This window comes from Olea europaea, chromosome 23 (assembly GCF_002742605.1).
Source record: "Olea europaea var. sylvestris chromosome 23, O_europaea_v1, whole genome shotgun sequence".
NCBI lineage: Eukaryota > Viridiplantae > Streptophyta > Magnoliopsida > Lamiales > Oleaceae > Olea > Olea europaea.
The window spans coordinates 11,785,642-11,798,543 of NC_036259.1; the positions used below are offsets into that span (position 1 = coordinate 11,785,642).

Genomic DNA, 12,902 nt, shown 5'->3' on the forward strand with positions numbered 1-12,902 from the left:
TCATTGATCAGCTGAACAACGTAAAAGAGATTGTAACTGAAAAATTGGACTTTTTTGCTGTTTTATTCTCCTTAGATGAAGTTCATTCTAGCTGTCTTGTTGATACATTTTTGACACTTCGATATATAATATCTTTTTAACAAATAGAAAGACGAGCATATTTCTTGACATCCAAAACTTTCTGCATTTATGTACTTGAGTGTAAAAAATATTTTCTAGAGACGCGCAATGTAGTTCTTATTCTAATTTTGAAGACAAGAATGTCTTTAAGATTCAAATTACTAGCAAGTCAATCTCTCAAGACAACTTTCGTGCAAAAACGCGCTAAGGCCATAGGTAATTTGCATGCGATATGAATTACTAAATAAAAATTTAATTTTAACCTAGTATATAAAGAAAAAAAATGAAAATCAAAACGTCATTTTTTTTCCTTCACCATCTCCCTTCGTATTTTCTCCTTTTGTCACTATCGAAAAATAAATATATTAAGAGCATTGTTGAACTTGTACCTTTTAAATTAAAATGAACCTTTTTTTTGAGTTGTACCTTTGAAATTTAAAAAGATCACTTGAACTTGGGCTTAAATAAAGTCGATTAGGGTTCATGAAACTATTCGCAATCTTTAAGTTCATTGTATTTTATTATTTACAACATTTCTGATATGTGGCCAGATACTTTTTTTATATTTAATGGTGAAAAATGAAATTAATTAAAGTAAAAATCTCATTTTTCCAAGAAAGTAAATAAAATACTCAATTTTCAAAATCACGAGAAAAATAAAAGCATATTGATCTGTGATTTAGAGGTGCGACTCAACCTTAGATGAGTTCAAATCTTGTTAACCCTAATTTGGTTTGAGTCACAGCCCCAATTGAGTGGCCATCTCTTTTTCTGATATTCTAATTCAAGAAACATCAAAGTGCTGGAAAATGGTTTTGAGTGAGCAAATTTGAGCTTATTTAGTGAAATTCAAACCCCGAAATTAACATGATCAAGCATATTTATGTTCTTCTTTGCGAGATTATTAACAAGATATATTTATTTTTCGAAAATCTTTGAGTTTTGAATGATGTATTTGAATTCAAAATTGTCCACTTGAAAACTTTAACAACAATTCCATACGTACAGAACATGTTTCACAGAGATGCAACAGAAGTCTCACATTGTGTAGGCTCGTGTTGTAATAAAAAAAGTTAAAAAATCACCCACCTCCTAGTGCTGTGTCTCTTTTGTGGTGTTTCTGTGTGTACAGTTTCGATATACACGGCATTGCTGAAACTTTAAATAGTGAGAATTTGATTGAATTTGGTTAATATGTCCCAAATAGGAAAACCAGTGGGAAAATGTTTGGTTTATAAGATCATCATTTGGCGTTTGGGTTTAGACCTTGGACGGCCACTCAATTTTGTGAAAAGGAAGATGATCTAGATATCATTGGTTTGAATCACAAATATGCACAAGTGTCAGTGTCGTCGTCGTCGTCCAGTCAGCAGGGTTGTGAGCATCAAATTCTTTTATCTAGGAGATGAAATATTTTTTAATGGTATAATATTTCAAATCACTAGCTTTTTCGCAGACTTCTTAATTGTTAACGACTATAACCAATATGTCAGCTCATTTGAAAGTTATAGTCCATTGTTCGTAAGGAGGCATTTTAGATTGTTTGAATTGCCAAGAACTTCTATAAGTTTCTTGTTTTGTGTCAAAAAAATTAAACCAACAAATTAATGCTAGAGGATGATTAAACTATTTAAATGTAGTTTTTCAATAAATTCTGTTTATGTTTTTTTATTACAAAAACATGAAATTGAGTTCATTGTAACTCTTTCAGGTTGTTGTGTTGTTTTAGTAAGAGAGGAAATATGTTCTATATTGGAAGATGATTGATAATTGCCTTCAAGCACCGTAGAAGAGAGCAAATACATTTTAAGGATACATCATGAATTCATTGAGCTCGAATTATCACCTTATTCCTAATTTTGATCATCTCATTTTTTGTTTCAAGAAGAGTAAGTGTCTTAAGATTGTCGGAAAAAGAAATCCACACTTAAAAAAAATAAAGAAATGTACCATCTGAGGGATTATGTAAGGTCTGGATGTGATAACAAAGTTGACAATATTAACACACCACTTAGAGATCACGCGACTTGGTTTGATTTATAAACTTACAATAACCTCTACTTTATGTGTGTGTGTGTATTAAACTATATAAACAAAAAGAAATTAAAAATTAATATGGTTAGTGAAAACTTTTGAAAATCGAATTGTACCAACTGATTCGACTATATAACCTAAAATTTGTCTCCACGTCGATCCGATTATATGTGAAAACATCTTAATAATAAAAATCATTTAAAACATGCCAAGAATTGGTCGGTTCACCTCCATCGATCCAATCCTTATCTTTTTTTGAATCGATTCATGGATCACTTTTCAAAACATGAATAAACGAGAATTTAAAAATTATACATACATCTCTCCAAACTTTGGATAAAAATAGTAGGTACAACCTGTGTATGCATGTAGAGCCATGTTCTAGCAACCTTTTTATTCTAATATAAAGAGTGAAATGCAAAAGGGTTTTATAGCCAGCCTGTTTGGCTAACTCTTAATATATAAACCTTAATAATGTTAAAGATTGTCGGAGATAAACAACCATTTATGAAGCATGCTTTACTTTATTAAGATAAAAAGGATTAAGTGGCAAATGACAAGATTCGACACCAAAATTAATGTATTTTTTGTACATATATATACTAGAATAATGTTATCCGGCTAAAAAAGATCAAATGGCAAATGATAAGATTCGACACAAAAATTGATGTAGCATCACTGGTATTACACTGTCAGTTTAAGTGGCGCTAAGTGATAGGCTCAAAGAAAGATAAGATTCAGTGATTCATTTACTTATTTTTCTATATTAACAATTCATTAACGCCACATTGACTGGTACTAACAAGAAAATAACTTTAAAAAATTTTAAACTCTTTTTTCTTTTGTATTTTTTAATTATAGTAATTCTTGTGTTTGCTAAATATGCTTAGCCCTGCTTGACCCCATTTTTAAAAATTTATTTTTATTAAAACTCATTTTTAATCACACATTTATATTGGATCCACAAGTTGTATTAATCATTTAATCACACATTTCATCAACTTTTATCAAATTATATTAAAGATCTAATTTATATCTAGACCAAACAAAGGTTTAATTGAAAATCTATTTTTAACAGATCCCAAACAGGGATGTGAATTGACATCCTCCATTTGGAAAAAAAAAAATTACAAATAATTTAATTTATAAATATAATTCTTATTATTTTCGATAAATGTAAATATAAGCCCAATTTTAAATTTGTATATCTCATATGTCATGTATATATACGCATCTAGAGACAAAGAGCACATGGGAAAGGGAGGCGCCGCGTTCCCCGGTGGTGGTGAAAGAAGCATATTTTTTATTTAATTTATTTTTTTTCTTTTAATTTACTGCCACCGGTACACAATTTTAAATGGATCGTTTAGATAATTTTACGGGATCTGTGCACTAATCATGTCTTTTCATTTATTATTAAATTTGTATTTTTAATTTAATTTAATTGAGAAAAAAAGGACCTGCTTTCACTTTGTACAGTTGTACCTTCCACTCACGTGATATGACAATCCAATTCCACCCGAGTTCCGAGGTGACTCAGTTAACTGTCTCACCGGTTTTCGATATATATATATATATATATATATATATTTTTTTTTCCCCTTTCCCCTAAAGTTAATCTTATTGAGATGAATAACTTCTTTTCAGCGTTAATTATTATTTTCATATTTTTGTCGAGTGAGATTTTAATTAGAATGTTTTTTGACCTGCGATTGAGCTCCAGTTTGACTCCCATTAAATTAAATTTCATTTTCCTCTATTCTATTTTTAATCACACAATCCTTCGTAAAATAATATTACACTTAAATCGAATTTTTTTTTTCATTTTCAACAATTCATTCTAAAAAAAAAATGTTATTCCCCCATTTTAATTTGAAAAAATGGAGGCCAAGCGGGAGCTGAATATGATAATTATTATGTGCAATTTAATGTAAAAACAAGTATTAAACATTCATAGTAAACTAATTTCTAAATTGGTGTCAAATAATAATAATTCTATGTGTCTGGTAAAGTGAACTAGATCGCATATAACATTACAAAACTAAAAATAAAATAAAAAATATTGTCCTTTTACGGTTTAATGCCATGCACCAAAGCACGTATTTATTGTTTAGTCACATTTGATCATGGAATTATCTGATATCCATATGCATTATTGCAACCCGATCTAGTTGAAAAAGATTTTTTGTTTTTTTGGAGGGGTGAAATCCTTTAATCTTAGAAAAAAACTAAAATAAATAAATAAAAAAATTTTTCTTTTAATTTTCTAGATATTATAAATAGTAAAACATGCCTAGAGGGTATAAAATTGTGCATTATAAAAGTATTATTCATAACAATTTCGAACCTTAGTTACCGCACGTTCTTCTCCGCATTTCGAGCACATTGTCCTAACATCTTTCACGTCTCTTAATAATGGATGGGCGATACAATAATCTAAAATCTAAGTTGTGAGTTATCCAAACATGAGACGTAGATGCGGATTGGCTTAGCGGTCTACGATTCAAAAGTCGGATAATTATAAGAAATTTTTTTATTCTTCACAAATACGTAATTGACTATATTACTTTAATTTCCTATTCTCTAAAAATAAACAAAATAAAAAAATAAAAAAGTCACATCTTACAATAAAATAAAAAAGAAAATTGCAAATGCAAATGCAAATGCAAAAGCAACAACACAACTTGATCTTGCTCTGGCTCCCAAAAGATTTAGTTTAATAAATTAATAATAATAATAATCGGGATCACCAAAAATAATAATAAATTAAATTCATTTAAATATTCAATTAAACCATACATTACATGGGCACGCCGTTAACAAACGCCGTTTCCTAATAAACGGAAAATGCAACTAATAATCATCTTAAACGTAAACGAAGCACCGTTGTATATAAAAGATTTCTCACCAAAGCTCACTCAGAAGAGGGAAAAAAAAGTGTAGAGAGAGAAGGAATTCATTCTTCTCCAATTCCGTCAAAGAAAAAATCCAGTGTTGTGGGTGTTTGTGAAGTGGGTACTGTGTTGTTTTGATTCAAACTGGGCCTACCTACAATCCGCAAAAGTCACTGTTTGGATCACTTTTATCTTACGCTTTGAAAGTGTTTCCTGAAGAATCTGCAGCTGAATTATTCATTATTTTGTGGTAATTCAGATTCAGTGTGCTGAGACTTTTTTTCTATCGTAGATCTTCTTTGTTGTACTCCATAATTGAAGAATTGTGTTGTTTTCTAAGAGATTACGCGTAATTCAGTTTAATTTCGGTTTGTAGATTCGGCTGAAGAAGTTCGACGGAAGAGAGGAAGATAGTGAAGGTGATTTATAAGGATTTTGCTGCAACGAAGTGAAGTGAACGTAAAATTTCGTGGATTGTTGATAATTGTTCGATTCAAATGTGCCTCCAATCGTGAAATTGGAGGCGGATCTGAACCGCAGTCGAAAAGATAGAAGAATTTTGCGAAATTCATTTGACTCTGCTGCAGATATTTCATCAATTTATTGCAATTTTATCATAAATTCATAATTGAACTTCAATATATATGGAACTGCCTCAGCCCAGGCCTTTAGGAACCGAAGGTAACTAGCATAGTTACCATAAATTCATGGCGTTTGAATTCAGTTTCTGTAAATTATCTCTGCGGAAAAATTGGTTGATTAATTTTAGTACATTTAATTATATGTTGTATATTAAATGTGTTATTACAGATAGGAAGGCAACACATGATTTTCTATCACTGTATTCACCTGTCCAGCAAGATCCACGACCTCCGCAAGGTAAACTATCATTTCAATTCATGCAAAATATTATTAGTATATTTTACACCGAATTATTTCGTAAGAACAATTAATTCAGTGGGGGTAAATAGATTCTTCCAACATAAACAAGAAGATTTTATCTGAGTTATCATATTTTCAAAGGTTTATTAAGATGATATTGCTTTTGGATTACAAAAATTGTTTTGAAAACCGATTTGCTTTTGTAAGTGATTCGTTAAGGCACGACCAATCAATTTGAGAGAGATTTTTGATGGAGTTGGATGGATTTTTTAAATTCCTTTATTGAACTGGATCTTAATTATTTAAGCTTTTCTAGTTCTCCTCCATTTTTTCCCCTACCTTCTCCAAGCACCGTAGCGGTGGCCAAAAGTTTATATTACTAAGACAAAGATTTGAACCCGTGATCTAAAGATTTAGATTTTGCAACGTTTAGCCCCTATTTGACATTCATTAAATGAAAATTTGTTTTTTTTTTTTCAAACTCATTTTTAATCACATATTTACACGTAAATTCAAAATTTTTTCTTACTTTTGAACAACACATTATCCAAAAATCACTATTTCAAAACTCAACTTATCTATTTATTTATTTATTATTATTATTATTTTTTTGAAGAAACTCATCTTAATCGATGTAAAAAAGGAGCTTGGTTTTAATAAATCTTATATATAAGTGTCAAATTATTTGAATATACAATATGTGGGGTGCGGAGTGTTGGTTGATTGTGGGTTGAGAAAGAGGAAAATATCCAAGGCACCCACGAGTGGCTCAGTGAATGTTCCCGTGACCCCAATTTATAAATCTGGGCCATGTCCTTCAGGTGGGGCAGTGTCGTGATAGCCTGACAATTGTACAGTACAAATTGGAAAAGGATTAGAACTTAAAAGTTGGGTTTTTAGTGCATTTGATTCAGCCTATTCTTTGGTAGGACCCAGTTTTCATAGAAAAATTCAGGGATTAAGCTGTTTCTGTTCATCTAAAAAAAAATAAATTCAGATTTTGGTAGGGTAAGAATTAGTGCTTATTTGGTACAGATTTTAAATAAATTAAAATCAATTTTTTGATCGTTATTTTACTATTCCAACCGTCATTTCTGAATTTTTCTCACATATAGGATCCACTTTACCTCTAACAGTTAAAAAATCAATTATTAAAATCCCTATAAAAAAAAAAAACACTTAGTTCTTAGTTCAGAAAAATTAGTCTGACCCAGTTAAATTCCACGAGCGAGAATTAAGACCAAATTCTTAGATAATTAGAAAAAATGATCTTTGATGCAGATAAATGTACAAATCATATATGCAGATAAACAAGGTCAGATGTATATATTGGTTTTTGCTAAATCTGAAATTAATGCAACAAAAACTTCTTCGTTTATTCCATGATGCAAGAATGACTAAGTTTTGTAAATTGGCATTTATTCCCCAGAATAATATAATACATGTCTAATAATACTGAGAAATTGATCAAAGAATTATTTGACATGAATACTAATAAACTTTTGAGCTCAAATCAGAGTGAAGATCTGACGTTATGTTGATAGGAAGGGATTATTTCTTGTGTGATTTTGAAGATTCTGTATTTATTATAAAAATATTGCCATTTGCATTATTTGCTCGAGTCTTCTTACTTCTACAATTCCTATCCGTTTGGTTGGAACATATCTTTCGGTATCTAATGATATGATACAAACGATTAAAGAAGAACATAATATATTGCCAGGTTCATAATTCAGAATTATGCATTTGGAAAATAAGAGTGACTGTCTTAATCTTTCCTCTATTTTTTTCCTTGAGTATGAACAGATGGCTACCTAAAAACACATGACTTCTTACAACCATTGGAGCGTGTTGGGAAGAATTCTACCAAAGAAGAAAGCAAGATTGAAATTACTGCACCAGGTCCTCCTACCTCGGTGGAGCATGTTCTTCCTGGTGGTATTGGGACATATAGCATTTCTTATTTAAATCAAAGAATTTTAAAGCCAGAAGGGAGCATATTCATGGCGCAGGAAAGTAGTACCACAAGAAGTGATGAAAATCAAAACTCCGCTTCTTACACGGGTAGTGGTTTCACGCTGTGGGACGAATCTGCTGTAAAAATGGGACAGACAGGGAAGGAGAATATTGCTACACAGAGACATATCCTGAGAGGTAAATTTACGACTCATCGTCTATAGATATCAAATCTTATAATTAGTATTTAAGTGTTAGTTTAACCTTGAGTGCTGACAATATGGGTTTGACAGAATCAGGTATGAATGGAGTGGGAGGGCAATGGATGACAGTGTTCGAACCTCCATCACAGTCATCTTCCAACTGGAATCACAATTCCAAAACCTTCAGCTCTTTCTTGTCCTCTCAGTAAGGGATTTTTCTGTCAATTTGTGCATGTTACTCTCTTCTTTGATAATCCTTGAGAGTTTTTCATTGACATTTGGAAACTGGTTGTCATTTCTCAGGCCATCATCATCTCAGAAGAAACAGAGTTTCATGAATATGATGACATCAGCAACTAATGACCAAGAAGAGGATGATGACGATGATGACGATGAAGAGTTTGTCGTTAAGAAAGAGTCTACACCTCACCCAAAAGGTCTCTTTACTTATGTATGTGTAGTAATTGTTCTCTCCATACTTCTTTTCCCCCCTTTAGCCTAAATAGCTTATTATATGACAGGTAATTTGACTGTAAAAGCTGAAGGAAAGCCAGTGGATCAAAAGCCTAACACACCACGTTCAAAACACTCAGCAACAGAGCAACGTAGAAGAAGCAAGATTAATGATAGGCATGTTTATCACCCCCTTCATCTATAAGTTCTTATTTGTTCTGTGTATCAAAATAAAAGCCACTCAGTTAAGATAAATTTTGTTGATAGTGTGCGCTTCAGCATTCTGTGTTATCTGATCAAGGAATCTTCCCAATAGGATTTTCATTTGACTATGCATGGAATTGAAATTGAAGATTGCCTTATTGCTGGACCTGAGAAACTCACTTCTCTCATTGTTGAACATTGGCAGAAATATTGTCCTCCTAAGAATGTTGGCCTGTTAGGTTGTAGATATTTCTTTCTCCTCTGGGGATATACTTTATCCATTGTATGTACTTTTGAATCCCGGCTATACTTGTCATCTATTTCTTGGAATTTTCGTTTACAAAAAGGGTTGTGTCCAGAACACATTTAGTAGTATTTTTCAAAATTATTCCAAATCTGGTTGAACTCATCTGTCCTCTGAAAAGTTTCTTGACACTTGTCTAAGGTACACGGAAAATGCTCTGAAGACACAAAATGCATATTAGATGTAGATGCTTGTGTGCGTGTGTATGGATGTACTCAAAAACACCCATCAAGAATTAAATTATATTTTTACGATATTGCATTCGGTGTAATGCAGATTCCAGAGGCTGAGGGAGATTATTCCTAACAGTGACCAAAAGAGAGACAAGGCATCATTCTTACTAGAGGTACCTGGAGATCATAAAACAATATTTCATATTCTAACCTCAAAAGAGAACATATCTTAACTTAAAAATTAAAAATTTGCAATAATTTTGCAGGTCATTGAGCACATTCAGTTTTTACAAGAGAAAGTACACAAATATGAGAGTTCATACAATGTCTGGAACCATGAACCGTCAAAGTTCATGCAATGGGTAAATCTAAAACTCCATGTGGGCCTTAGATTTATTACTTCCAGCTATTGGACACCAGCCTTCTTCTATGTATCTTCTGTGAATAGGAAAAGGGAATACTTGTTGAAGGTTATCAGTGAACAAATTACTTTTCCCAGGTTAAAAAGAAAATGGCATGACCATAATTGGAAAGACATCGAGTTGACTGCATATATTGTTAGCTAACATAAATGTGGGTTTCCATACAACTGTGGGATTTTGAGGCAGTAGCTAGTGTTTAAACTGTAACAAAATATATGTAACTCTGATGTACCGATTATGTGGTACTATTAATGTGCAAGTTACTCTTTTGCTTCAATCTACATTGTTGTATATAATGCTGAATATTCGCAACTGAAATGCCTCGATTAGTAACATCTTAACTTTTTGTGTAACAGAGTAAGTCAAATATAGCTGAAGGTTTCATAGATCACTCACAAGGCATGAACTCGGGGTCTAATTCAGCATCAGTTTTGCCTGCAAAGTTTGATGAGAACAAGACTTCCGTCTCTCCCACCGTCCCAATCAATGGACAAAATCTAGTAGAACTGGAAACAAAAACTGCCACAACTTCCAGAGAAAGGGAGCCTGCGTTAAGAACTAAGACAGGGCCAGTTCCTCCAACAATGCAGCACAACATTTTCTCTTTTGGTAGGACCAGCATTGCAGCATCCCCTGTTTCACCTACACCAGCATACGATGCAGATAAAACTGCATCATTGCCTCAATCTCAGTTTTGGCAGAACAGATCTTGTGTGAACGAATGCACTGTTGCTGATGTTAGGATGAAAAACCAGGAACTGACTATTGAAAGTGGTACAATCAGCATCTCGAGCGTATATTCTCAAAGGTAAGAATTCCTCATTACTGCTTATTCATCAGTTAGGTGTGTGTAATTTGTCCTTTGGAAATGAGGATTTGGTTTACATTTTGTATGCCCAAACGATTTGTTTTCCTTTCTCAATTTAGAACAAGTGCAGTGACTATCCGTCCTTTACAAGAAGCAAGTTAAAGACTAAATTTGCAATAGTAAACCCTATTTTTAACAGCTTAAAATTTTAAATGAGACGGTTCATTATGATATGAGAATGAGTAGATGTTCTATGTTCAACTTTCGTTGCCACCTATTTATGAAAATTTTGCACATGGAAAGACTTTGATGAAAAAAGGGGACTTTGGCGGGTAAGTGAGGGTGTTGAAGACCAAATAAGTTTATCATTTCTCATAGAGTTTAAGCTTTTAGACAAAGGTGGTTTAATATCTGCAATTTAATAGAGATCATATCAAGATTTGTTGATTTTGTCTCCATTTACACCATTCTATTAAACAGGTTGTTGAATACTCTCACACAAGCACTAAATAATTCCGGGGTAGATCTATCACAGGCCAACATCTCAGTACAGATTGATCTTGGGAAAAGAGCATCACTTTCTTCAGCATCCACTCTCAAGGTACTTGAATCCTGTAGTTTAAGTCCGAAACTTTGAACCAGAAAAAATGAAAAAGGAAAAAAGAATTATCAATGTTACAGATTCTCTAGGATATAACTATAATAATCGAACACATTCTCCAGGATGATGATGAGATTCCGACTGGAAACAAAGCCTTGCCACGTTCTAGAGCTGCAACTACAGAGGAGTCTGAACAAGCCCTAAAGAGACTCAAAACTAGCTGAAATTTGATGCTACTTTAACAGTATAGTGATATTATTCTTTTGTAGTATTAATTAATTTTTTTGGGTTCCCGTTTTCCTTTCTAAGGTTCATCAGTGTCCATGTTGACACGGAAACCTGCCTAACAGAAATCTGGAACCCTGTACATCTCTTTTTTTGTTCCACAGTTATGGGATGCTCACATTTCCCAGACAGTTATGTCATCTATTCAACGAATACAGGCTATCCATTCCGATGTTGAGAAGCCATACTTCTCATTTTAAGGTTCTCAATTCATATGAAATTTCTATGACTTCGTGCTATACACATTATTTCTTATGCCCATGCAGGAGATTTTCTCATTTTATTAATGTTTGTTAATGCTGTTAGGACTGGATTTTATCTATAGCATATTTTATCATGTAATGTAAGTAGTTGCATGTAATGTTTGTTAATGTAAGGTGCTCATTCTGAGGTGGCACTAGGTAATGTAAGTAGTTGCTTTGCCGTGATGAGGTGAAATATGTTGGTCCTCCAAATCCGAGCATGGATATTCATATAATGCTTGAACTTGTATTGCTAATGAGGCCTATGTGTCGAGGCAATGTGTGGGTAGAAATCTTCTATGCTGGTAGAGCTTGGGGATGAAGTCCCCGTTTGAGGTTGAGGTGCCTACACTTGATGAAATTGAAGTTGTAGAGTTAGAGTTAGAGTGAGTCCCATGTTCCAGGGATGCCATTCGTTTAGGGAAAACATTTGCTTCAGAGGCACATGTCCCATGTTTGAGGGACGAAACCTTTGAGTGTTGAAAATGTTCTATAGAAGTGAAGTCCCATGTTTCATGGATAAGACCTCTAAAGGTATATGAAACGTTAATGGAGCGGAGAAGTCTCATGTTTTAGGGATAAAACCTTTGAAAGAATACGAAACATTATGACGAACTTACGACTCAGATGTAAGGAGATATTGATTAGGCACATGTCGATGATTTAAAAGTTGCACGTCGTGTTTTTTCAATACACGCATTACGAATGCATTTAATAAGTAATGATGAGCTGCCTTTACGTATTCCATTGCGATATGCCTTTATGAGTGTGTGAACTGTACGACTTCAAACTAAATGTAAATAGACACCATTTTAGTTCAAAGGTTTGGATTGCTTGGACAGAAGAACGTCTCAGATCTTTCTTGATTTGATCCATCTGTTGATGTTAATTGCCTCTACTTATAAAAGGGGTTCTTTGGCCAATTTTCAAGTTTTCTACTTTGCAAAATATGAAAATTGAAACCTAAGCATTTGCATTCTTGTTTAAAGATTTTGACAAGTATTTGTGATTTCGACAAGCAAATTACAACAAGCAGCTCTAGACTTTGTTCAAGTTATGATAATCAAAACATTCCCTTTAGCTAAACATTTGTTTGATTTTCTGCAATTTTCTCCATCTTTTTCCATTTGTTCTTCCTGTTGACATCAAAAAATGTATCTCCAACGTGGCAAATAGATCCCAAAACCTCTCACGTCCAGATAAGCAATATCATTGCACATTAGAACAAACCGTTAGTCACACGTGGCCTTCTCCGGTGGTGGGAAAGTTGGCCACGCGCACTCCGACTGTCAAGTCAGTTTTGAGGAGAAATATATGAGTG

The 12,902-nt window shown here is 33.1% G+C and overlaps 1 protein-coding gene across 1 annotated transcript; it reads left to right on the top strand.

Annotated features, from left to right (window-relative positions):
• Nucleotides 1–5,061: 5,061 nt before the first annotated feature.
• LOC111372400 (transcription factor BIM1) lies at nt 5,062–11,568 on the top strand. The gene is made up of 12 exons (XM_022994744.1): nt 5,062–5,298; nt 5,425–5,729; nt 5,859–5,927; nt 7,737–8,084; nt 8,180–8,294; nt 8,393–8,526; nt 8,611–8,719; nt 9,327–9,396; nt 9,490–9,585; nt 10,002–10,453; nt 10,934–11,054; nt 11,177–11,568. The coding sequence occupies exons 2-12, from the start codon at nt 5,693–5,695 to the stop codon at nt 11,276–11,278; spliced, it is 1,653 nt and encodes a 550-aa protein (XP_022850512.1). The 5' UTR covers nt 5,062–5,298; nt 5,425–5,692; the 3' UTR covers nt 11,279–11,568.
• Nucleotides 11,569–12,902: the final 1,334 nt, after the last annotated feature.

Excerpts from the sequence above, each read along its gene's own strand:
- LOC111372400 (XM_022994744.1), top strand. The coding sequence starts at position 5,693 with ATGGAACTGCCTCAGCCCAGGCCTTTAGGAACCGAAG. Across the intron at positions 8,295-8,392 it reads AGCTCTTTCTTGTCCTCTCA|GCCATCATCATCTCAGAAGA; the intron begins GTAAGGGATTTT and ends GTCATTTCTCAG. Across the intron at positions 10,454-10,933 it reads TCGAGCGTATATTCTCAAAG|GTTGTTGAATACTCTCACAC; the intron begins GTAAGAATTCCT and ends TCTATTAAACAG.